The sequence below is a fragment of the Nyctibius grandis genome, chromosome 9 (genome assembly GCF_013368605.1).
Source record: "Nyctibius grandis isolate bNycGra1 chromosome 9, bNycGra1.pri, whole genome shotgun sequence".
Classification (NCBI taxonomy): Eukaryota; Metazoa; Chordata; class Aves; order Nyctibiiformes; family Nyctibiidae; genus Nyctibius; species Nyctibius grandis.
The window spans coordinates 16933078-16959004 of NC_090666.1; the positions used below are offsets into that span (position 1 = coordinate 16933078).

Genomic DNA, 25927 nt, shown 5'->3' on the forward strand with positions numbered 1-25927 from the left:
CTGTAGTTGAAGAGGATTTTATTTGCCTTTACTCACTGCCCAGTGGTATTTATGACTTTCTGTGGTGTTCTTTTTTTATGAAGAATTAATGCTAAGTGTAAGTCACTATGAATAATTTCTCTGGAAAAAAATAGGAACTGAGCATATATTTGTCTAATAAATAACACTTAGTTCCCTGGTTTTTTGAACAACATTGTCCTGTGCCTACAAAAAGCTTCCTGACTGCAAAAAACATTCTCTGGAAGAAATATAAACATGTTCTTCAACTCAACGCTCTTAAATTTTTCAATAGAGGACTGTAATTTCACTTGATATATCAATGAGCTAACAACTTTGCACTTTAAACCTCAACACCACTTGCTCCTATTTGTTCCAGGAGTTCCCGGTTCTTCTAATCTCACAGGTGAGGTAGTAGCCAAGAGCGGCAGAACTATAACAACAGTTTTGTTTTAAGACATTTTTTCTGTGTTGGCAATGCATAAGAGAACAAATGAACTCTGCAGCTGCATAGGGGTCAAATGATGTTCACTGCTGCACCACTGTCCCCCAGGTGATAGAGCTGTCAGGTTTTCCCACTGCCTTCAGTGATAAAGTAGCTCTCCTCAGTTTTCCCACTCTCCCTCTCATTTAGAGAACAAACTACCTGATAGGGTGGAGACAGGAACTTGGAAGTGGTGGAAGGTGGAACTAGAAGAGAGTTACAGCCCTTCTCCCTTTTTCTGCCCCCTCAGCAAGGTGGTATGGTGGCCCATGATGGGAAGAATGCTATATCAGTGCCCCATGATGGGAGGAGTGCTATATCAGCTATACTGTTTTTCCATTATCAGATAGCTGCATCCAGCTAGGATGTCTCTGCCCCCTCCTTTGAATCAGCTGGGGCACAGTAGTAAGAACCAGCTAGTGAATAAGTCTGCTGGCAGGATGACTTTTCCTGGGAAAAGACAGTATCTCCTCTGCAGTATTCATGCATAAAAGCTTTCTGCCATTGCAAGGCTCCAGGTTTTCTCACTGTAGCCCCGGGTCTTTGGAAGGGGTGATGGTGGAAAGAATAGGGGTGAGGAAGGGCCCTCTCCAAGGGAAAGCAACTAACCCAAATGTGTCCAAGACCTGCAACACAAACAAGATATGCTCACCAAGCTTCTGTTGGTTTTTGTTGTTTTTTTTTTCCAGTGATGTTAACAAAATTAATGAGGCTATTGCTGACCAAGTAGCAATCTTTATCCAGCGCTTAACCACCTTTGTGTGTGGATTCCTATTGGGATTTGTCAGTGGCTGGAAATTGACCCTGGTTATCATTGCAGCCAGCCCTCTGCTTGGCGTTGGAGCAGCTGTCTATGGCTTGGTAAGCGAATTGTGAGATGTTCTTGTTGAAGTACAATGAGCCGGGAAGGTCATGCCGTAGAGCTGGGAGGATTGGTGGAAGAGAAGGCTATTACACCTCTTTAAAGTCAAGAGAGGCAGATTATAGTCACAGCAACACCAGGGGTGGGGCAGACGGGCTTTGCTCCTGCTTTGCTTATTCTGATTCCCAGAATAATATATCCTGCTTCTAAGACGGGAGTGTAAGCATACCTTCTATTGGGTCCTGTGAATGGATATTATGGTTGCTGAGATCAGAACATAGGCTACACCTTCTCTTTATTACTACATACCTGGTTTAGATTGTTACTAGACACAGGGCTTGATTTCTCTATGTAGATTAGAGGCTTTTAGAGATGATCAGGTTTCAAAGCTGTAAAATAGTTGAAAACAATGGCTCAAACTTACCTCAAGCTGTCCCTGCTCCTAGTAGCTGCTGCGTCCTCTCCCAGTTGTTCCTGTTCTGCTTCTCTACCCGTTCCCTACAAACTCCCCGTCACTGTGCAGAGGAAGGACAGTGAAGAAGGAAACTGCGGGATCCTCTGCCCTCTCACCTTCTCTCCCACACCCAGCAGGGCTGGGCAGTTCCTGCTCCTCCTCTGCACTTTCTCACACTCTGCTCTTTGGTTGGGTTCAGCCCTTTGGGTGTCTCACTTCTTCCATGTCAGGAACAGTTTGTTATCATTTTACTCTCAAACTTCTAATGTAACTCTGACTAATTTCTCGTCTGCCTGCTCTCCTTTAGCACCTTGTGCTGGCTGCAAGTAAATGACACAAATAATGTCTCAGTGTGAAGTGGGAGAGCAGAATCCTGGCAGGGAATGAAATAAACCCCCAGAAGCCTCTTTCCTTCATTTGCAATTTCTTTCTGAGCTTGTTCCCCTTTATGTTTGTAATTTTCCCACTTTCCATTCTTATTTCTCTGTCCCCATCTCTTTCCTTTCACATACCCAGTGTTAAGTGTTTTCTCCTTATGAGCCTCTCCAGCCCAAGGCTTTGTTTTTTACCATAAAGAAAACAGACGCAAGGTCAATCCAGCCTGGTTTCTTGTCTCCAAAAGTGGCTTATAGATGCCTGGGGTAGGGTATTTGAAGAGAAAAAGCAAATAATGATACTTTACAACTTCTAGTGATATGTCATTCCCAAGCCAATGTGGTATCCTTGTGTAGAATTGTACATGACTACATTTTCTTCCATTAATTTGAGCAACTTTTTGAGCCTAAGTAAGCTTTTGGCCTCCAGTGTGCTCTGGGCTGCTGTGTAGGGACCTGTTTGCTGTGAGCTCAAGAAACAAAGCACAGTGGTGGGCAACATCTGCTTCCATCCTCCCCCATCACTACCATTACCTCTTCTTCCCGAAGCTGGGCTCTACCACAGTGGCTAAAGGGCTGCTCTTGACACTTAAGCTCCCCCTTCCTCCCACGATGCACAAACCCTCAGTCTGCAGTCTGCTTAAGCCCAGTTAGCAGTAGAGAGAGAGGGAGGGAGGGAAAGCAGGTGGTGTCAGCTGCTCTTTATAGCTGCCTGGAGCAGAGCTGTTGGCCAAGGGGATAACTGTTCTGCAAAACATGCTACAGAGGTATATGCCCTAATACTAGAAGACAGAAATCTTTGACAGCTTAATGCTGTCCTTGTCTTCACCTACAGTTCAGGTGTAACCAGCATTTCTTATGCTTTCGTAGGCTGTGGCAAAACTAACAGGCCGAGAATTAAAGGCTTATGCAAAAGCTGGAGCGGTGGCTGATGAAGTGCTCTCATCCATCAGAACAGTGGCTGCTTTTGGTGGGGAGAAGAAAGAAGTTGAAAGGTTTGTTTGGACAAATTGTAAGGTCTCTGATTTCTCTTTCCTGTATCAACATAATGCTGTAATGCACTTCAAAGTCACGGCAATTAGTTTCTAAATTCTACAACAATGACCATCTGTTAGCTTTGAGAATTATATGCATGTATGTTACAGAAATTTAGGTTTCAAATAACATTACATATGCAAAACCAGTTTAATAATTCAGTCAATCAGTGAAATAAAACATCAGCAACACTATCTTCAAGTCATTCACACTTGTAGGAACATACTGTTGAATTTTCCCCTAAATGTTGTCTGATATATCACTTTTGCAGCACATCTGAAAACTTTGGGTACTTTTGAGCTAAGTAAGAGAACTAGTTCCAGCAAGACATAATGATTTGATGACGTTAAGCTGCAAATTTCTCTAAAATGCGTTTAAAACATGACATGGCTGTAGGACATCCTCTGAAGCGTTGGCCAAATTCTCAAATCCTGTGTCATTCTGCTAAAACCCCAAACCCCGTGGCAAGGTATCTGCAGCGAGTTTGGCTTTTCTTGTGCTTATTACACTAGAGCATACAAGGATTTCATGATCTGTGAGCATTGCTGGTTTCAGCAGTGGTCTCTCACTTCAGAGTAAGAGGTATCAACCTTATGTGGACCCTCTGTTGACTGTAGCACAGCCAGTCATTGAAGACACCTCATTTTGTTGGTCTTTGCTCATTTTGAATTTTCTGTCAAATTCTTTTCATCCTATTTTTTTTTTTCTCTCTTTCTACAGATATGATAAGAATCTGGTGTTTGCTCAGCACTGGGGAATTCGAAAAGGAATAATAATGGGATTATTCACTGGTTACATGTGGCTTATAATTTTCCTTTGTTATGCATTAGCCTTTTGGTATGGCTCTAAACTTGTCCTTGAAGAAGAAGAGTATTCACCTGGCACTCTTCTGCAGGTATTAATTTTATCTTGATGCAACTTTTCTGGACTGTTTCTTAAAACATTAGTTCTAGAACACATATTTGTAGTGTTCTGGTATCTGGTGGCTCAGTGGTAATAAGCACTATATGTGTCTTTTAAAGATCATTACTCAGTGTATGTATGAAAGTATATGACACAATTTGATAAGATAAAAAAAGAAATCCATGTTTATTTTAAAGATTTGAAATGCTGCCTACTGTGATCAGAATAATGCTTTCATTTGAGAGCCTGCCACACAACTGGCAGAGGCTTGAAACTAGCTTTCCCATTTTGTGGGTCAGCATGTGGCTTCTGGGATGTACCTCACAGGAAATAATTTGCAACTGCTCTTGAGACCGGTAGTTGATACAAGGTAGTGCTGTGAAAAACAAAGTGAGCAATTTCCTTGCCTTGCACATGGTAACTATAGTTCAGTGCTTCCAAATGACAAATGGTGGGGGGCTACCCTGTAGCTGAAAAATTGTTGCTGTCAATGCTCCCTTATGTTGCCCTTCCTCTCTGTTTCCAGTCATCTTTCTTGCACTTCATGTTTTCTACCATACACTCCTAGTCTGGCAGGGGGGAGGAGGGGAGGACTTGTAGATACAAAACATTTAAATATGCTTTTCCTGGTCTCTGAAAAACTGTCGTGCACAAATCATACTGCATTGAGATACACTAAGCATTGCCTTTCCTTCTGCTATCAAATGTACCGAACTGTCTCCCTCATGTTCATGATGGATTCTGGCATGCATATAACCTACTTGCTTTGTGACTCGTTCACACAAGAATATTAGTTTGTAGTAAAGATGCGTATGAACTTATGGCATGATCTATACATCACGGTGCAGATGTTTGCAGTGCACAGTATGTGTACAGTAGAGTCTTCCACTTTAGCCATGGGGTTATTCTCAGTAAACATCACTGTAGTGCAAGGGAGAACTGAGTGCTGTGTAGTTTTATTTCTTTCTCAACAGTATTATTTCCTTATACATCTTGCCCATTTATCCTGACTACTGTTTGTGTTGTATTCAAAAGGCTAGCTGAGTCCTTGATTGCTTCGTAGCAGAATTCTCAGGTAATGCCAAACTACAACAAAGGATTACATACCAGTTCTCCTAATGCTCAGGATGAATGTTCAAGCTATCAGCCACAACAAAGCAAAAAATGGACCAAAAGCCTACACCAAAGACATTATCCAAACCTTTATAATCTGCTCTGCCAAGCCACCTCTGTAACTGAAAAAGTAAGGAGGAATAAAGCAAAGTCAATTCTAGGAAAAAAATGTTCATTCTGGCAAGCACACCCTGGTATATTAGCACTGAGAAGAATAAGCTATACTTACAGTACAATGCAGCCCGCTCCTTGTTGTAAGAACAATTAATGCATTTGTATATGTGTGGTATATAAGTGGTAAATGAGCCCCTTTAGGTAAATTATCTTTTGATGTTCACCATCTTCCAGTGTCCTGTTCTTTGAAGGCCCTGTCTCTTATCAGAATTGCCAACATTTTCAGCCTTAGATGGCTCCTATCTACACTTAGGAACCTTGATAAAAACCCCTTCATAGGAAACGAAGCATTAGCAGCTCTTAGGAAATTTTGAACAAATTCTTTTGGCATTTTGGTTGATGTGCTCCAAGCAAGCTTCACTTGCTTCTGATCTGCAAGGCCAGACTCCAAGGCTGAATTCTTGGAGTGAAGTGTCCTCTGATATTCGATACTCTGTCCAGCTGCCTTCATTGTCTCTCAGTCCTTCCAGGAAGAGTGGATGCTGTGGCTTATTTTCTCTCACGTTGTCCTAGGCTTAGACCAAAAGGGGATCCTGGGGCTTTCAGAAGAGGGTCGCTAGTGAGTAACTCTTCCCTTTGGTTCTTGGAAAGGAACTTGAAACAGTGAGCACATTGGGTATGTGCTACCTGCAGAAAGTGTCCACCTGCACTGATAGAATAATCTCATCTCAAATAGTGGCTTATCCAGTGTTGGTAGCAACCCTTACAGTTAATTTCTGTGTGAGATGGAGCAAAAATATTCTCCGTTGCTGGTACATGCTTCAGAAGTAAGTTTTATGAGTATTGGATGAGACAGGAACTGCAATATACAAAGGTTGTCATACAGTGTTTTAAGCTTCTTTCTGTTTTTTGAATTGTTGTAACTTCTCATCTGCTTACTGGTAAAAGACATCTCCAAAATAATCTACTTGCCACTGATGTTCAGTTCCAGACCTTGTTTCAAGGCAGAGGCACCCAGTCAAATTGAGATGGCTCAAAAATACATCAGTGGCACCTCAGTAAAAATCTGGGTGCACATGTTTTTAGTCCAGGGCAAATATGAGATAAGTTGATTTACTTCAGCCTGGAAGCAAAGTTGTGAAAGGCAGTGAAAATCCCTTCTAGGATGCATTTGTTTGCTTTCTTGTGGGGTAATTATGCTCATATAGGGAATCACTGGAGGAATTAAGCCTGTCATTAAGTCATTAAGAAGTCATTAAGCCACTGTAGTTTGATTTGCCTGTCTAAGCTCTAAATTGTAATAAAAATGTGACGTCATATTTTGTTAATTTATTTTTCCACTTCTTCAGGTTTTCTTTGGTGTTTTAGTAGGAGCTTTAAATCTTGGCCAGGCATCTCCCTGTCTGGAAGCCTTTGCCACTGGCCGTGGGGCTGCAGCAAACATTTTTGAGACAATAGATAAAGTAAGTAATGAATTTTGAAGCTGTGTCACTTTGTAGTGGAAAAATAATTAAATAAGCCTCAAGCGGTAGTAGTTTTATCTACTGTGTAAATGAGGAAAAATGAGTGCAATTAAAGAAAAACTGTGCAATAAAAAGGTCTAGTGGCATGCACACGGGCTCAGAGAGGGTGTTGAACAGATTTCTTAAATGGCCTGTTTCTGAATAATGTAGTTTTACCTCAGCTACTGGTGTTTCTTACTCCCATTTCTCCCTACGTACAATCACTGATGAGTGCTGGCCTATGGAAGGTGTACAGGCAGGCAGTAATAATCACCTTGCAGCCAAACTTGCAGCAAGCATCTAGCTCCCAGCCTCCAGATGGCATCAAAAGGTGTGGCTCTATTGCCATTAGTGGCAAAGGTGGCCTCTGTCACCTGTCCCAGAGCTTCTCCTAGTTAAAATGAGACAAATGAGCACAGGCATGGGTCACGCAGCAGTCAAGAATGTTAATCACAATATTATCTAGACATATAGATATTTGAAATAAGGTTGCATGAGAAAGTCTGAGACCCACTGGCATTTATTGATGAGGATTCCTTTCTACATCTGTGTAAATGTAGTGGTTGGCAAAATACTGCTGATTTCTTAGCAGTACTTAGTATCACTGGTCATTGACAAGCTTTATTGTGCTAAAAGCTGTGTGAACACATTAAAATGCTGCTTGTCTTTTACAGAGCACATAAAGGTATATAAAGAAGGCTAGAGGGGCTGTGGTAATGCTAATGGACTTTTTACTAACCCTTCAATGTTCTATAACAACAATAACACATATGCCTTATAAATGCACTTCATAAGCTAAAGCTCTAAGATAAACTGAAAAATGTTTTAGAGAAAAATTAGAAAGCACAGAAGAGTTGCAACAGTAAGAATTAATCACAAAATTCAAGATAAGGCTGAGTCGGATAACTTTAGGGTAAAAAAGGCAAACTAAAGTGAGATTTTGTCTGTCTAGAGAAAGGGTGACAAAATTAGATTCATCTGCTTGCCACATTTGTAGATTTGTGATTAGACAGTAAAAGCACAGCTCTGCACTGATACAGATTTTTTTCTGGCACTAAACTTATAGCCATGCTGAGGTTCCTGTTTGCAGGATCAGTGAAACTTTTCTTCATAGCTTAGTATCTGAATTTAAGTAAGATATATTCCTGAAGAGGAACCAGTTTTTTAGCTGTTCTTAACATCTTAGAACATACACATTTCTCGTATTAAAATTCCCTTCAATCTGTTAGGCTACATAAAAAATCATGCATGTTTCAGTTATCAAATATTGGTGTTGCTATAGTTTTAGTTCATTCTCTATATTCCATGCTTCAAAAACCTCTCCTTAGAAAATTTTATTTCTTTGGGATTCCTCAAATTTCTCTTAGTTCTCTGCTCATATCTAGCAGTCCACAATACCCAAGGCCTGGCCAAACATGTGTGAGACCCAAAGCACTTCATGGGAAAACTTCAAATCCAGATTCCAGCTCTTGGGACTGGGTGTGCAAGGCCTTAAATGCAAAGTGGTGAAGTGTGTAGATTTTCAGCAATGAATTGGTTGTTCAGTGCTGTAGGAGAATGTCTATTTGAGTGAAGTAGTGCCATTTTATTCCTGAGGAGCTGGCTACATTAACTTAGTCAAAATGCCTCACTCAGTCAGCTATTCTGTTCCAGCAAAAACTAGCTGAGTGGTTGAGTGTGATAACTGCAGTAAGCCTAAAATGAGAAGAGCGTGCATTCATCTTGCCTGTACTACCCACCAGTGACAACTCCCCCATCGCTGTGGCCTTCAGTTGCATGTGCCTTGCCTGCTAGCCCTGGGGTAGAGCCTGCTGCTGGCTCAGTGCAGCCAAGCGCTGTTCAAACAGAAGTGCCATGGCTTTGCATGGTATTAGGAATATTTATCTACTGCAGCAGTGTTGGCTGTTTAACAGCAAATAAACAACACAATAAATTCTATCCTAGGAACCCGCCATTGACTGCATGTCAGGAGATGGCTACAAGCTGGATAAGGTACGAGGTGAAATCGAATTTCATAATGTAACGTTCCATTATCCCTCCAGACCAGACGCAAAGGTAATTATTCATTATCCATCCTGTGAACATAATTACTGTAAACAATCAAAATATCCCAGTCCTGCCAGCAATTTCTATATTTTCAGTAGAGTTTGTTTTCCAGAAGCCCAGACCCTCTGTTAAAAGTGGACTAAATAATTCCTATGTTAAAGCATTCTTCTACTTACCATTCTGCTTATTTTACCATTCTGACATACCCATTGCTATGCATATTCCTTGCTGCTGAACATAAACTTGTAGTAATTTCAGACAAATTCACCTGCATACAGCTTCTGTTACAATCAGTTATGCACTTGTATCAACATGTGCTAGGATAGGACACAAAGTAATAAGCTGAATGGTGCAAGGAGATTTTATAAAACTCTTCCATTACCCTAGGGATGCACCATGTGACCCATTAAAATGCTAGGAAAAGGTACAGGAGCATTGGCTGTATACCCCATTATTTCTCTACTACTGTGTTTGAATTGACAAATTTTCCTTGGAATAGCAAATTATTAGACAAGAAAATGAGTGTTATTGCTTCTAAAGACAGAAGCATATGAAGTATTGGATTTTTCTACACAATTTCACTGTTACATTCTTAGTATTTATGCCAACAGGCATTCATAACACATGTACAGTGTTTTTTAAAGCAGATTTATTGCCAAGTTCTCCACAGGTATTAACTTGACTAGTTCTTAATGATGAACAACAGGAACAAACAAAGGTCAAAATCTCCTGCCTGTCATGGGAAACAGCGCTTTGCATTTATAAACTCTTCAAACAATGTAAAAATATTTTGCTTTCTTTTTCCTCTTTCTTCATAATATTTTTCTGAATTTTGTAAAATTGCTTTGAATCTCCATTTTAAGGTACAGAATATACCCACCTTGTGGTATGACTGTGAGAGAATTAGAATGGATAGATTCTGTTTCTTTTTTTTTTTTTCCTCTCCAGATTTTGGATAACCTTAATATGGTTATTAAAGCAGGGGAGACAACAGCTTTTGTTGGAGCTAGTGGAGCTGGAAAAAGTACAACAATACAGCTCATCCAGCGTTTCTATGACCCCACAGATGGCATGGTGAGTGTACCAGTCTAGAATGTGTTTCTCTAGCCTTAGGGACTTGACTTGAAAGAATGACATGATTTCTTCTCCAACGTGGGAAGGAAGAATCCTAACTTTTTTTCTTTAATGAGGAAAATATCCTCTTGTGCATTTCAGGGGAAGGCTGAACAGTCTTATAAAAAATAATGATGTGAAAGAGAAAAAATGTTAGGAGAAAATAAAAATTCAGTGCCAAATCTGCGTAAAAACTATACCTATAGATATGATAATTCAGGAGTGACAAATCATTTTCCATGCTGGAAAACACAGTATTGAACATTTAATCATTATCCCATAATATTACTTTAGTATATGCAATTACCATTTAGTAATGGATAGGCTAAGAATATGAATTACATCTACTAACAGTCTCATTCCATTTATGTGTTCCTAGTTGGCACAAATCACATACCTGTATTTGAATGTATAAAAGACAAAGAACTAATTTATTGTAAACATATAATCATAATTTTTATGATTACTTTCTACCTGGTTTTATTTCTGAGACCAAGCAAAAAAGAGGTATTGGGAAATGAAATCAAAGACCGCAACTCCTAGGCCCAAGAACTAGCATATAGTACTGCCACTGCCTTGCGTTCTTTTATGTATGAAAGCTGTTTTTTACACTGGTTGTGGAAACAGAGCATCACAGGCCCTTCATTTCTGTTGTGTCTTTCTTTCTCACTGAACTGGAGGGGATAATGTGCCTGACTTTTTTCTCTTTTTTTGTCCATGTTTTAATTGGCTTCTGTAGATTACCTTGGATGGCCATGACATTCGTTCCCTTAATATCCAGTGGCTACGCTCACAGATTGGTATTGTCGAACAAGAGCCAGTGTTGTTTGCCACCACAATTGCAGAGAACATTCGCTATGGTCGGGATGAGGCTACCATGGAAGATATAATCAAAGCAGCCAAACAGGCCAATGCTTACAATTTCATCATGGACTTGCCACAGGTATGCTGTGCCTTGTAAAATGTTTGGCAGAATTTGATGGAAAAATAGAGAACCCTTTTGTCCCTCCCCACCATGCAGTCGTTTGTGCTCAGGTGGAAGGGCAGAACGTTAATACAGATAGTAGGCAGCAACCTTTCCTTTGACTAGAGTTAATTAGGTCTTGCTATGTGTATGTCACCAAGTTAAAAAAACCCCACAAAACAAGAAGAATTAATTCCTCAGGAATCACGGTGATAATCATAGCGTGATTTTAAAATAGGTATTTTTCATTCGGTGGAGATCTTTTTCTGCTCGGGCCAAAAGCAATTTAAAGCCCAGACTCTCACTAGCCAGCATATGTTTTTGAGCAGTCTGTACTGATCCTCACAACCTCATCTCCTTTTATGAGCTCTGTAAGTTAGCTGGAGGTTCCCTCTTCCTCTTTCCCTTATGATGACATGGCTTTGATCTGTCCTACGGTATCCTCCTTACAAAGCCCATATTTAATAGTACTGGGCTGTTTACTTTTCTAGAATGTTATTTTGCCAAGCAGCTTCTCAAAGGGGCATGTTAGAACAGCGAACCTGATTGATAGGATTCAAATACCATTAACTAATGTCAGTATGTACTTTTTATCATCCATCTATGCATTTCCAAGCTTCCAGGAAACTGTTCATAAAAAGACTGTTTAAAGGCCCCTGATTATTTCCTGGAAATGGAGGAATAAACAAGATTTGGCCCTAGGTGAATATAATTATCCTGGCTCTTGGATGCTAGGCTTTATGTGTTTATTTAATTCTCTGCCTGAACCCTATGCCACCAGATGTCCATGAATCACAGATAGATACAGTATTCATGAGTCACAGGCCACCAGCAGACAAGTCCAGTTCTGTGGAAAGTTTGCTGGTGAGTCATCTGATGGAGAGTGGGCAGGTATTTCCTCTCCATTTCAGCTTTTGCTGATACAGTCGTTTTGAGCCAAACCAGAAAATTTCACCTTCTTATCGGTACATACCTGGGGTTGGAACCCCAGTCCAGGCAAAATGATGTTGTTCATTATGAAGTAAGTTAGTTATTTCATCAGCTCTCCTTTGAGTCTGGTCCTCTAACAATGTTTTTGTCTTTCAAAGACAATAATTTTTTAAGTCTACTCCCAGGACAAATCTGAGAGACATTTTGCAAATATCTTCACCAGAAGCTTAACATACCCTTTTGTTATCTATTTCATGTTCATTCTTTTCCTTCACACAGCAATTTGACACTCATGTTGGAGAGGGTGGAAGCCAGATGAGCGGAGGTCAAAAACAGAGGATAGCTATTGCTCGAGCTCTTGTGCGAAACCCGAAAATCCTGCTACTGGATATGGCTACATCAGCACTTGATAATGAAAGTGAAGCTACTGTCCAAGAAGCACTTCGTAAGGTTTGCCAGAACATAGCATAAATCAGACTTTAAAAGGCAGAAATTATTTTTAATGCACTCTGCAGAGAGTGCTGCTGAATTGTAACAAAGCAATGAGAAGCTTTTCTTAATAGCTGTTTCATATGCACAAGTAGAACCTTAGTATTATTGACAGAAAATATTTTTTTTTTACATTCGAACATTAACAGAAATCTATAGCTCCCTTTGCTCAGAAACAGATGCTCATCTATGGGCTATGGATGGAGTTAAGTCAAAGTCAGTTGAAAAGACTCCTGTTTATTTGACCAAACTTTAGATTACATAGTGCTGGTTCCAAGCATTTCTGTTTGCTGTCCTGGGAATGAGGCTGTTGTTGTTCCCTGTCAGGCTCGCCTTGGCCGTACAGGAATCTCGATAGCTCACCGCCTGTCAACCATCAAAGCTGCCGATGTCATTGTTGGGTTTGAGCATGGAAGGGCTGTGGAGAGAGGAACTCACGAGGAACTCTTGAAGAGGAAAGGGGTTTATTTCATGTTGGTGACCTTGCAAAGCAAAGGAGACATAGCACTTAATAGAGAAGCAACGGAAAGTAAGTGTTTTGTTTTCTTTTATAAAATGACATAAGTTCCACAGAATGCAGATTATTTTTTTTAATGAGGGCTAGTTGCTTCTTTTGTTTTTTCTTCTGCCTTTATGGCTGAATTTTAGCATTCATAGAAGTAATACATTCATAGACCTGGCCAAAGTCTTTTTACTGCATATGCACTGAACGACCTTCCTAATATAGATCTACCCTGAAACATTAATCCTGACCTGCAATACCCATCATTTTATAGCTCCATTTAGTGCTGACAGTCCAGTTCTGCTGCATTTGAAAGGCAAGCAAATTACAGAGTATGCTGAAACCGCCCTATTTGTTTTACTAGAGGCAGATTTGAATCAAAGCTTCTGGAAATGGAGGTCTAATAGAGTGATCTGTTGTATTTTTGTGGAGCATCATACCTTGGATATGATTACCTTAAAAGAAGAGAACAATTACAGTGCTAAAATAGGGAAACAGCCTTTAGCAGTCACGTCCCAAGTGAGATGGTGCTTCATCATGTCAAATACAAATATAAAACTTGTGGTACGTGTAGGCTGAGTAGCATGATTGTATTACATTCCTTGCCTTCTACAAACTATTCCAGTTGTTACTTGGAGACTCTGAACTTTTTTGCAGAGCCACAGTGGACTTAGGTTGTATTCAATTTTAGCACAAACTGAAGAGCTCTATATGCTATATTTTACAGCAGCAGAAAGTAACGTGGTTGAGCCAAATCTTGAGGAAGTCCAATCATTCAGCAGAGGAAGCTATCGGGCCAGTTTGCGGTGAGTCTTAAAAATGATTGTAAATCTCAACATGTTTCCAAATCTCTATGCTTCATCCCACTGTTCCAAAATCCCAGTAGTGCTAATGAATCCCTTCTCTGTATGTTGCATAAAAGGGGGTGAAAGGGCTGCACGCATTTTACGAAGACAGAGTTCACTTGGAAAGAAATAGCTTGGATAACATGTTACTGATTGAAGACCAACGGATAAATAGCAAGACTCTTAATTTTACTGCCCTTCTATCCATAGTACCTTCTCTCCAATTCTGGTCTGCTGTGTTAATGTTCCATTTTTAATATTACTACCATACAGCCATATATTTGTATTACCTAATGCACTTTCAGTCCAGTCACTTGAAAAATGACTTGCTGTGCAATTACTTGAGAAATCCATGCAATGTATAAGAACTTTTTTATTATGGCTTCTACTTGATGAGAGTTAAAGCATTTTACAAGCCAGACTATCTTGTAGCTAGATAGTTATTATTTCTTTCAGGCAAGCCCATGTCAGACATATGCAATGTCTCCTACATTACAGGGTTATGTTTTGTCATGGATAGAGGTGGAATATTTCAGCATCCTGTTTTGCTGGACTGAGTTACTTCATAGTGATAATGGTGAATTGACTTGGTATCTTAACAGCTTGTGCAAATATAGTAGGATACACCACAATTTTGCTTAACAAATACACAGTGCAGGGTATATATAAGACACCATCTGAGTGGTGGGGGTAGAATATGATTTTGAAAAGTATTTCTTCCTGTTGTGGGATATTTTCTTCTCAAGAAGGTGAAAGAACACAGAAAAAGAAAGAAAAAGACGATGGGATTCCTATCATTTGCTTCAGTGAATCCTGATTTAGTTGATATGAAAACTGCACCTGCTTTGTAAGCAAGTATTGTGTTACTGAGCTGTGAAGAACAGACCATTTCTGTCTTCTTTACAGAGCTTCACTTCGGCAGCGTTCCAGATCTCAGCTTTCTAATGTGGTCCCTGACTCTCCATTATCCATTGCAAGAGATCATGCAGAGTCTATGTATCTTATGCCTTCTTATGGAGAAGATGATGGACAAGCAAAAAAGGTCAGGTACAGGAGTTTGTTATTAAATTTTCAACCGGACAGGTTATATTACTTGGTAATGATAACCTGTAGATATGTGCCTCTGTTACAGGAATTATTGGCAGATATGTCTTCTTGGACTGATCCTTTTCTCTACTTAAACAAAACCACAGCTTCAGTTCTTATCCTCTGTGTAAACCCTAGGTTGCATTTTGATGGTTCTTATGCTTATTGGTCCATATAAAATTTCTAGCAGAGCATGACCTGTTGGTAAATTGATATATGTTGTAGATTAAGTTGAAAAAGACATATTCATAAAAGCTGAATTAACTGACAAAAAGCAAAATGTTCAGGCTGTGAAATGTAATGGCCACTCAGTGATACAAATAACACCGCTGCTTGTTCAATAAAGAGTAAATTCACTTTTGTCTCAAAATCATTTGGAGTCTTGAGTAAAGAGAGACCCTCACTGCAACCTAACCCGGAGTCCTTTCATTGACAGTGTCCTTGTGCAATCAACTAGCATAGAAAATAAAGACAGCACGCCTTAGAATTATGCTGAATATGTAGGAATATACTCAGTGGGTTTCCAAAGTGCTTATGAAGCTCCCTGCACCAATTTGCATGTCTACAGTTGTTCAGTGCAGAGAGCAGCAGTTAGAAGTCACCGTTCTTGCTATCGCTAAGCTTATTCTGTGGAGAAATAGAGGGCTTTACTGCTGTCACTCTGGCACTGCCTCAGAGGGAAGAGAAAATACAATATGCTTCCACCCATTCATCCTTGCACATTTCCAGCAGATAGGTCTTTACAGTGTTTTGTCTGGGCATTTCCAGCCATATGAACTGAGGGAGTTGAGCAGGGCTCAGCACACTGAGTGTTACAAAAATTCTGTACAAATCAAACTGCAGGGTACATTATAATTTGATGATGAATATTCTGCTCTTACTGGGAATAATTATGGGAATTCAGCATATAGTCTGAGGATGTTTCACAGAAGGGAGGCATAATTAGCATGTATTAAACCTGAATCCAGCTATCACTCTGAGATCTCCCTTGTTTTAATTATATAGCTTACCTGTTAATTTGATGCAGAGTCTGATCAATGTGTTCACCCACAATCCTTTAAAATAATATTTAAGGAGCTTCCATGAGTGACACAAAAAGCTGCTTGTGAGGAAGAAGTTTAACACCTCATCTGGACGCAGCAAAAAGGGAACAGCCTGAGTTTCAGTGGCAGAAAATCTTAAAACTGGTTGTAATTAATCTCTTAAGTTGGAGCTGCACAAGGCATGAATCCCTCTCTTTTTCTACAAGGACAGTAAAGATCATTTATGTAACCCTCTTGTGACTCCCTAGCCCTACAAAAGAGCTCCAGACAGCAGCCAAGACCCATCACTGCCCCTACCCGTACAAAGCCAGAGCAGCTGTTTGGGCACTAGATGGCCATTTAACAGATTATGCTAACTACTTTACCTCATTGTCAAAAGGAGAACATCACTGGGGGAATGCATTTGCTTCATAAATTCAACCTGTTTTTTTAGGACTCTGTTGTTGTGGAGGAAGATGTCCAACCTGTACCATTTACCAGAATTTTGAAATACAATGCCTCTGAATGGCCATACATGGTGCTTGGATCTCTGGCAGCAGCTGTGAATGGAGCAGTCAGTCCACTCTATGCTTTGTTATTCAGTCAGATTCTTGGGGTATGTTATGCTAACATTTTGAAGTGTATTTTAGCTCTGAAGCAGAATGGAGTGAATGTGTGATGCAGAACTTGACATGTTTTGGACAAATCTTTAGCTCTCATCAAGTAAATGGAGTTAGCCTTCTTGCCTATGAACAATTATTCAGTAGAGTTAATTATATCACTGTCACCACACTATCATTTGAACTCTTTGAAGGGGTAGGCTCATTAGCATTTGTCATGTGTTCTTCATCTCTCTTGTTCACTTTTCAGGAACTGTTGGGAGTGGGTTTCTATACTTGCATACAGTTTATTTTAGATGAGAAAAGATGTAGCTCGAGTGCAGGTACAGTGGAGAGAGAGACATGCAGAGGTCCTTCCCTGCAGAATTTTATTCTACAGACTTGGCCAAGCCTTTGGGAAAGCTTTGGGTCAGATCAAAAAAATACTTCACTTTTTTCTTCATATATTTCAGGCAGCTCTTTGCTGCCTGCTCCCTGCAGAATGCCCAGGGAGAGGCAGATAATTGTAACAGGGTTCATAGCTGCCAGCCAAAAGTAGACTTGCATCAACAAGTTTGGAAGACAAGCAGGAAACAGGAATATGCTTTAAACCTTGGCATTCACTAAAGGATGCATTACCATGAAAATTCTCAGCCTCACTTGAAACTTTTCAAGAGTTCAGCCATGACTGTTTTTTCCTTCAAAAACTTGCCGTAATAGAAGGAGGATGCTTCCCGTTTTGTAAAACAGCTTTTTAGGGAAACATTTGCCAAGTTAGTGGGAAACTGGAGGGCTGCCTGAAGAAATTCAGCGCTGCTCTAACTAAAGCCTAGGAAAGTGTCCTAAATTTTCAAGAATTAGAAGATAGAGAAAACCCCTCTGTGGTGCTGTTTCTTGTTGGGTAAAGTAATGACACATTCACTGGGAAGAAAATGGGAATGCCCCTATCATTCTGCGGTTTGGGTACCCACCTGAGATAGGATAAAACTTGTGTTCTGTTGCCCACTTACTTGTTTAGGTCACGGTAGGTACCTATGTGTGCAAAGAATATATGACCTAAAGGGCAGACAGTCATCTAGAAACTGGAGGTCTGAAATCTTTCAGGCAGGAAAGAGTGAATGAATGAATGCCCCAGCGTCTGAGCTGCTCATTAGAAAAGGGTTGAGAAAATGCTCCTAATAATAGCAGTGCCAGGAATCTACGAAAGGAAAGATTGACCTTTTGCTGTTTGTTTTCTTGAGGGGTTGTTTTGGCTTAGACATTTCTCTCTGGGAAGTTACGCAGAACGTTGAATCACTTTTACTTGCAGCTTGGTGTTTGCTAGCTAAGATCAAGGGAGGGGCAGCGCAAAAGACTTTCCAGTTCCTGTTGATCCACTTAGTGGCTCCTGGACAATGTGCTTGGCCTTTTAGCCATAGATGTGCCACCTCCAAACACTTCTTGAGTGTCTAGACCTCATGCCAAGGACTGTGGCTTTCACTAGACAGCAGGTGAGACACTGCTATGCGCATTCTGCAATGAATCAAACCTTGATTCCTTTTGAGAGAGGTTTTCTAGATACTGGGAGGTCTGGGGCTGATGTCATCCTGCAAGATGCTAGATGGTTTCATTGCCAAGGATGAATTCCTTCTCTTGAAGGTCTCAGTCCATCAAAGGAGAGAAGCGGCAAGAAAAAAATAAGCCATAATGAACATGAGCAAAGTCCAGCATCTGTGTTTCATTATTCATAAATTTAAAACATTTCTACCGGGTGCCAAGGCAGTCAGGCAGATGGAATGTGCATCTGCTTTCCAAGCTGTCTGAATATCTGCAACAATGTTGTGACAGACATGTGGGCTTGTACTCTGGGACCAATATGCTGGGGAAGTGAGGGGAAAAATCCCCACAGCTATGAAATGAAAGGATAAATTTAGCAAAGTCTTCCTTGAAAGTTCTCAGAAATTAATCCCAAAAAGTGAATGAAGAACTGGATAATACTGGATATGTCTTCTGATCAGTTCAGATCAGAAGTGTATCTTTGGAACAAATTTCTCAGTAGTTTCTTCTTACTATGTTTTGGTTCCCACTGTGGAACTGTCTCAGAGTATGGGAAATGGATCCTTTCCAGTAAAACTCAACTGGAAGGTGTGCTCGGACTGCTATTGGGCATGTAGCCCATGGCCCCAGATAAAAGATAGTCCACGCTAAAACTGTTGAAACCTGTATAATCCGAACATGGACACCTCAGCAACAGCTCTTTCCTTTTATAGACCTGATGCTATTGTCCATGCCACATGTTACTGTAATCAGTGTTATTTTCTTAAATCAAGAACATAAGTCAAAAACATAGCTGAGCATGTTAGGATAGCTGCAGAATGGGGTAATTCGTTTTACAGGACAGATATGCAAGGGGAAAAAAAAAAATCCTCTCTTTGCAATACAGAGATCTCTTCCCAATGAATGTTATCCACATTTCCTTCTGTAGGACTATAAAGTGCTATTGCTCTCAGTTTAGGGAGAGTGTAAGCACATACTTCAGACCATGGCTTTTCTTGAGCTGGGATGCTTCCTTGAATTTAGAGCTTGCAATAGGAATCCCAGACTGACCAACAACTGGCTTCACCAGAAACCCTCAAGGTGTCTTGCAGACATTGCAGTTCTCTCAGCCTTTATCTAGGAGCAATGGAGAGCCTGGCCACAGGAACCGGGAAGGCCTTTCACAACATATTTCTTGCATAAGAAATTTCTTGCATGCAAATCACTTGTGAAAAAGCCATCAACATCTCTAGAGAGTAGTAGTTTTCATCCCAGTTCCCAACTGTATACTTATTATGATCCACCACACACTCTGTTTATTAGTTTTACTCATTAGAATTCCTATTCATTTCAACAGAGATTTTGTTGATGTTTTTTCATGTGAAAAACCACTACTATGAAGTGCATTTTCCCATTCATGTCTAGATATTGCATACCATGATGATACAGAAAATACCATCAATCACAGCAATTCTAAAATCCAGAATCCTCATAATCCAGGATCCAGTTTATGCATGCACTGAGTTCACCTTGTATCTCATTCAGTCCAAGTGTTTAACTAGAATATATTCTACAGGAAAAAAAAAACCCACAACAAAATCCAGTGGTATCTTTTCTAGATACATAACTTACAAAGATAGATGAAATCTGCTCACAGCCTGTTCAGTTCAGGCTCAAACCTGAGTTACTGAATGTACAGTGGATTTCATTAAGGGGATAGGAAGAGCAGCAGACCATTATCTGTTTTGTTCTTATTATGACAGATTAAACATACCTGGTGACTTTTTCTTTTAAAACAAAGATTAATCTGAGAAAGTAATATACCTTGCTACTGATAAGACAGCATGGCATTGGAACAGCTCTTAGCTTGAAACACTTTTTCAAATGGCAACAAGTGCCATTTTGATATTATAATTTTGGATTTTGCAGGATTTATTTTGTTACCAAGGTACTGATGTACAAAGTTAAAATACTTGAAGTGGAATTCCCACTAGAGAACAGCTATTTCTTTTTCTCAAATTCACGCTCTAATTCCTCCCTGTTACTTTGATGCATAGCTCACTTTACACCGTAAATAACTTGGGTTAACCTTTTAAGACTAATGCTTAAATTTATTTCTGTGGAATTTTTATATTTTGCAGCTGTAAGAAAAATTTCTTCTTCTCTTTCCACTGGTAAATATTTACCTAGAAGAATTTAAGCTGGTTTTGATATAAGTGGAATGCACAAGTTATTTTTAAATACACCTTACAGATAACAGGTTGAGAGATTAGTCAGTTTATAGTAATTTTTACCTGTGAAATCCAATTAGAATTAATTGAAGGCTAGTAGAGAAGTACAAACATGTACTGTGGCTGTAGCTTATATCTGCAAGTAGCAGAAGTAGTTTAACAACTTCAGGTAGGTTAACTGACCTACATATCAACTGCTCTGACTGAAAAGAATCGCTAAAGAGTGGCTACTTAGGTTTGGAGCACTACTTCAGCAGCAACCAGTAACGCTGGCAGGTGTTAAAAAAGGCCAGATATTAAGAACAAGAGATGAAAGGAAAATACCATGGAGACGGGAGCAGAATGGGGTGGAGGAGCTCTACTTCAAGCACTAATGCCTTTTCTCACATACCCAGCAGTAAGTGAATAGCTGGTTTCCACACTCCTTCAGTAAAAGACAATAGGTTCCTCCTGAAGCCTACCTGTAGCAATTATAGCATCCCTTAGTGTTGTACAAGGAGAGTCATGCTAGAGTATAATCATTTACACAGACTCCATTTTGTATGGCCCAATAAAGTTGCAATTGTCATAGATTAGAGAGGAGGTAAGGGAGCTGCTGCACTGTTGCTTCATCGTTATGCTATTTATCTGGTTGCTATTCTCTGGTTATCACACTGGATCCTGTTTAGCGTAGGAGGATGATTGGTTAATTATAACTAGGGATGGGCAACAAGTAATAGCAGCGTGTGCAGACACCAAGTATAATAAACGTGTTGTTTAACAGGAATAAAAAGCATTATGTTGTACCCAGGCTCACGTTAGGAAAAACAAGGAATCAGGCCTTTGCAAGGGGTGAGGGAGCGCTCTGCGTTCTGGCTTTGGTTCTAGCCGGGCTTCTGCACTTGGCAATAGGGAGTCATGAATAAACTTCATGCACAGTAAAACCGACACCTCTAATATGATGCCACTCTTTTTTTTCAAAGACCTTCTCCATTCTTGATGAAGAAGAACAAAGAATCCAGATCAACGGTGTCTGCCTGCTCTTTGTCTTTGTTGGAATTATTTCGTTTTTCACACAGTTTCTACAGGTAATAGCAGTCCAATATGGGTAAGTTTTGTTTCTGATCCCTTACTCGGTGGGTATCTCTTTCTGTACAATATTTGTGTTTATTCTTATGCACCCCAGGGATACACCTTTGCCAAGTCTGGTGAGCTGCTTACAAGACGGTTAAGGAAAATTGGTTTCCAGGCTATGCTAGGGCAAGACATCTCTTGGTTTGATGACCGGAAGAACAGCCCTGGTGCTTTGACTACAAGACTTGCAACAGATGCCTCACAGGTCCAAGGGGTAAGACCTGGCAACTTAAAAATCGTTTTACTACAAGCACTGATTGAAGGCCTGTTCTGGCACATTGTTGAAGAAATTAGCTACCATGCAACTAAAGAGGTCAGTGTAGATCAGGCCTTGGTCAGTCAATTAGGCTATTTCTATCTCTCATAGACTGTCATCATGGAACTATTATCACTGTATTTACCTAAAAGCACAAATAGACTCACAATTTGCTGCCCATTATTCCTGCCTGTATTACCAGAACAAGAACAGAAAAAATTGATACCATCAATGGAACTAGAAAGAGCATCCAGTGCAAAAGTTTTAATTTCTTTTTTTCTGGAGATGAATTAGGTTTTTGCCACGTTTAAGTGTTTCTTTCCAAAACATGTCAGACTAGTATTTTAGTGACATTCATCACTAATCGTGCTTTCAAGTTTACAGCATGGTGTTGTGCTTGTGTGACAGTTTTGATTTAAACTGACAGTCCACTTGAAAAAACTGTTTACAGTACTGGCTGGGAAATCATGCAGCCGGGGAATCACACAGCCAGTTTTCACAGAATCACAGAATCACAGAATGTTAGGGAATGGAAGGGACCTCGAAAGATCATCTAGTCCAATCCCCCTGCCGGGGCAGGATTGCCTAGACCATATCACACAGGAACGCATCCAGGCGGGTTTTGAATGTCTCCACAGAAGGAGACTCCACAACCTCTCTGGGCAGCCTGTTCCAGTGTTCGGTCACCCTCACCGTAAAGAAGTTTTTCCTCAAATTTAAGTGGAACCTCCTGTGTTCCAGCTTGCACCCATTGCCCCTTGTCCTGTCAAGGGATGTCACTGAGAAGAGCCTGGCTCCATCCTCTTGACACTTGCCCTTTACATATTTATAAACATTAATGAGGTCACCCCTCAGTCTCCTCTTCTCCAAGCTAAAGAGACCCAGCTCCCTCAGCCTCTCCTCATAAGGGAGATGTTCCACTCCCTTAATCATCTTCGTGGCTCTGCGCTGGACTCTCTCTAGCAGTTCCCTGTCCTTCTTGAACTGAGGGGCCCAGAACTGGACACAATACTCCAGATGCGGCCTCACCAGGGCAGAGTAGAGGGGGAGGAGAACCTCTCTTGACCTGCTGACCACACCCCTTCTAATACACCCCAGGATGCCATTGGCCTTCTTGGCCACAAGGGCACACTGCTGGCCCATGGTCATCCTGCTGTCCACTAGGACCCCCAGGTCCCTTTCCCCTACGCTGGTCTCCAACAGCTCTGCCCCCAGTTTGTACTGGTACATGGGGTTGTTCTTGCCCAGATGCAGGACTCTACACTTGCCCTTGTTATATTTCATTAAATTTCTCCCTGCCCAACTCTCCAGCCTGTCCAGGTCCCTCCGAATGGCTGCGCAGCCTTCCGGTGTGTCAGCCACTCCTCCCAGCTTTGTGTCATCAGCGAACTTGCTGACAGTGCACTCTATTCCCTCATCCAAGTCATTAATGAATATATTGAATAGAACTGGTCCCAGAACCGACCCTTGAGGGACTCCACTAGACACAGACCTCCAACTGGACTCTGTCCCATTGACCACCACTCTCTGGCTTCTTTCCTTCAGCCAGTTCACAATCCACCTCACTACCCGATCATCCAGACCACACTTCCCCAGTTTAGCTGTGAGGCTGCTGTGGGAGACCGTGTCAAACGCTTTACTGAAATTGAGATAGACCACATCCACAGCTTTACCATCATCTATCCACTGGGTAACATCCTCATAAAAGGCTATCAAGTTGGTTGAGCAAGACTTCCCGTTGGTGAAGCCATGCTGAGTGCCCCTAATGATCCCCCTATCCTTGATGTGCCTAGAGACAGCACCAAGAACAAGTTGCTCCATCACCTTTCCAGGGATGGAGGTGAGGCTGACCGGTCTATAGTTACCCGGGTCCTCCTTCTTGCCCTTTTTGAAGACTGGAGTGACATTCGCTTTCCTCCAGTCCTCAGGCACCTCTCCCGTTGCCCACGACTTAGCAAAGATGATGGAGAGTGGCCTAGCAATGACTTCCGCCAGCTCCCTCAGCACCCGCGGGTGCATCCCATCAGGGCCCATGGATTTGTGGACGTCCAGGTTGCTTAATTGGTCCCTGACCCAGCCCTCATCAACCAAGACAGATTCCTCCTCTATCCTGACTTCTTCTGAGGCCTCAGGGGGCCGGGGCTCCTCAGGACAGCCTCCAACAGTATAGACAGAGGCAAAGAAGGCATTCAGTAACTCCGCCTTCTTTTTATCCTCTGTCTCCAGGACCCCCACCTCATTCATCAGTGGGCTACATTGCCTCTAGTGTTGGCTTTACCTGCAATGTATTTGAAGAAGCCCTTTCTGTTGTCCTTGACCTCTCTTGCAAGGTTTAATTCCAAGGAGGCCTTAGCTTTCCTAGTTGCCTCCCTACATCCTCTGACAACAGACTTATATTCCTCCCAAGTGGCCAGCCCCTCCTTCCACGATCTGTACACCTTCTTCTTCCACTTGAGTTTGCCCAGCAGTTCCCTGTTCAACCATGCAGGTCTCCTGGTACCCTTCCTCGACTTCCTACCTGTTGGGATGCTCTGATCTTGAGCTCGGAAGAAGCAGTCCTTGAATGCTAACCAACTATCTTGGGCCCCCTTACCTTCTAGTACCCTGTCCCATGGGATTTCCCCTAGCAATTGCTTGAAAAGGCCAAAGTTGGCCCTCCTGAAGTTCAGGGTTGTGATTCTGCTAGCTATTCTGTTCCTGCCACATGAGATCCTGAACTCTACCATCTCATGGTCACTACAACCAAGGCTGCCCTCAACCTTCACCTCTTCAACCAGACCCTCCTTGTTAGTGAGGATCAGATCCAGCAGCGCTCCTCTCCTAGTTGGCTCATCCACCATTTGCATCAGAAAGTTATCATCAACGCACTGGAGGAACCTCCTGGACTGGGGATGGCTGGCTGAGTAGGCCTCCCAGCAAATATCAGGGTAGCTGAAATCCCCCACGACAACCAGGCCCTGTAATTGCGAGACTTTACATGTTTAGTGTGACTTATTATTTGGAAAAGTGAACCACTAACTCCATGCGCTGTGTTCCTTAGTGTGTGAGGGTTAAATCACGCTGAGCTATAAATGTTACCTATCTGAATGGATGCTTTGGTAGCAGTGAGTCAGGTGCCATTTTACTTGGCTCCAATGCAAGCAATTTTCTAGAAATGAAGAAGGAAACATATGGATTTCTTTGTTACAAAAATTGTCCTGTTTCAGCTTGACTGAAGATGGTAGGTTAGTTTTTAAAAACTATTAATGGAGGTTCTAAGAATTTAAAAGACAAATGAGAGAAGAGGTTCCCAAAACCCCTGTCAGCAGCAATTCTACAGAATCAGAGAAACCAGCAAACCTCTTCAGCCCTTACAGTCATATGCCTTACAGGGCATATTTTAATTGAAAGAAACAAACTTGTAAACCACTGACTGATCCATTTAATAAGGACATCTTTGCTCTAAGCACAAGTAGAGCAGTGGGGCACAGCCATTCAACCCACAGTTCCAGTGGAAAAAAACCTGAGCTACTTGAGCAGCAGCATCCTCCACCTTTCACTGCCTGACACACAGCTTAGCCAACTGGTGCTGTTGCAGAGTGAGCTGAAGGTGAGAAGATGCATGCAAGTGTGTGGGGTCTGAAAATGTCTACATCTGCGCCAGGAGTAAGAAGTGGACTCTTGGAGTGTGTGTGGGGGTGTTAGAGCTGCAGGATCCAGGTAAGAGCAGCCCTCTGGCTGCTCCTTTTGGTAGCCTCTGCAGAGCTGGGAGGTGTACCTTCCACTGTGGCCAGGCCCGAGGCACCTTGCCCTGTTGCTGCAGGTCAGAGGAGTAGATGATGAGCATTTTGTGCTGTAAGTTCACATCCTGCAAATGAATTCGACTGAAAATGATCAAGGATGTCAAATGTATATATTTTTTTTTCTAATACATAGCATCCTAGTTCCTATCTAGGGCTACTGTTAACTGCTATGAAAGAAAACAACTTTTGAGTAAATAAATCAAGTGTATTACAAAGAATAGTGTTCTTGAAGTAGAACAAAAAAGAAGATGAATGCATTCAATAAAGGTGATGTCAAAGGCGTATTGAAAATCTAGACGGATGAATGTAGGGGCTAAGCAGAGTATTGAGCCAAGTTAGTTAGATTATCTTTCTCATGATCATTAGAAACAATTTTCTGAGTACTTAGTGGAAAGTTCGGTGGGTGAAAGACACCCAATGTCCAAGAAAATTGGATGTTCGCAGACCTTCTCTTGATATGATTAATTTGAAACGGTATATCCAAACTGGCTAAATTCCAGTGCAGGCAGCAGCAATTGGTGCCTTAATGATATTTTAATATCATTTAGTTTTCTAAAGTTTTATCAAAAAAATTATTTAAAGATTATTGAAGTTAC

General features: G+C 41.2%; 1 protein-coding gene across 2 annotated transcripts in view; it reads left to right on the top strand.

Annotated features, from left to right (window-relative positions):
* ABCB11 (ATP binding cassette subfamily B member 11) overlaps window positions 1-25927 on the top strand; it is a 44704-nt gene that overhangs the window by 11664 nt on the left and 7113 nt on the right. The window contains exons 7-20 of one of the 2 annotated variants that reach the window (XM_068408200.1): window positions 1171-1342; window positions 3042-3166; window positions 3927-4101; window positions 6686-6799; window positions 8783-8893; window positions 9833-9958; window positions 10737-10940; window positions 12171-12341; window positions 12708-12915; window positions 13613-13688; window positions 14634-14760; window positions 16290-16451; window positions 21143-21247; window positions 21346-21507. In XM_068408200.1, coding sequence (XP_068264301.1) covers window positions 1171-1342; window positions 3042-3166; window positions 3927-4101; window positions 6686-6799; window positions 8783-8893; window positions 9833-9958; window positions 10737-10940; window positions 12171-12341; window positions 12708-12915; window positions 13613-13688; window positions 14634-14760; window positions 16290-16451; window positions 21143-21247; window positions 21346-21507 — 2038 coding nt within the window. Of the gene's footprint in view, window positions 1-1170; window positions 1343-3041; window positions 3167-3926; window positions 4102-6685; window positions 6800-8782; window positions 8894-9832; window positions 9959-10736; window positions 10941-12170; window positions 12342-12707; window positions 12916-13609; window positions 13689-14633; window positions 14770-16289; window positions 16452-21142; window positions 21248-21345; window positions 21508-25927 lie in introns of both variants that reach the window. The other variant, XM_068408199.1, reaches the window with a different exon arrangement.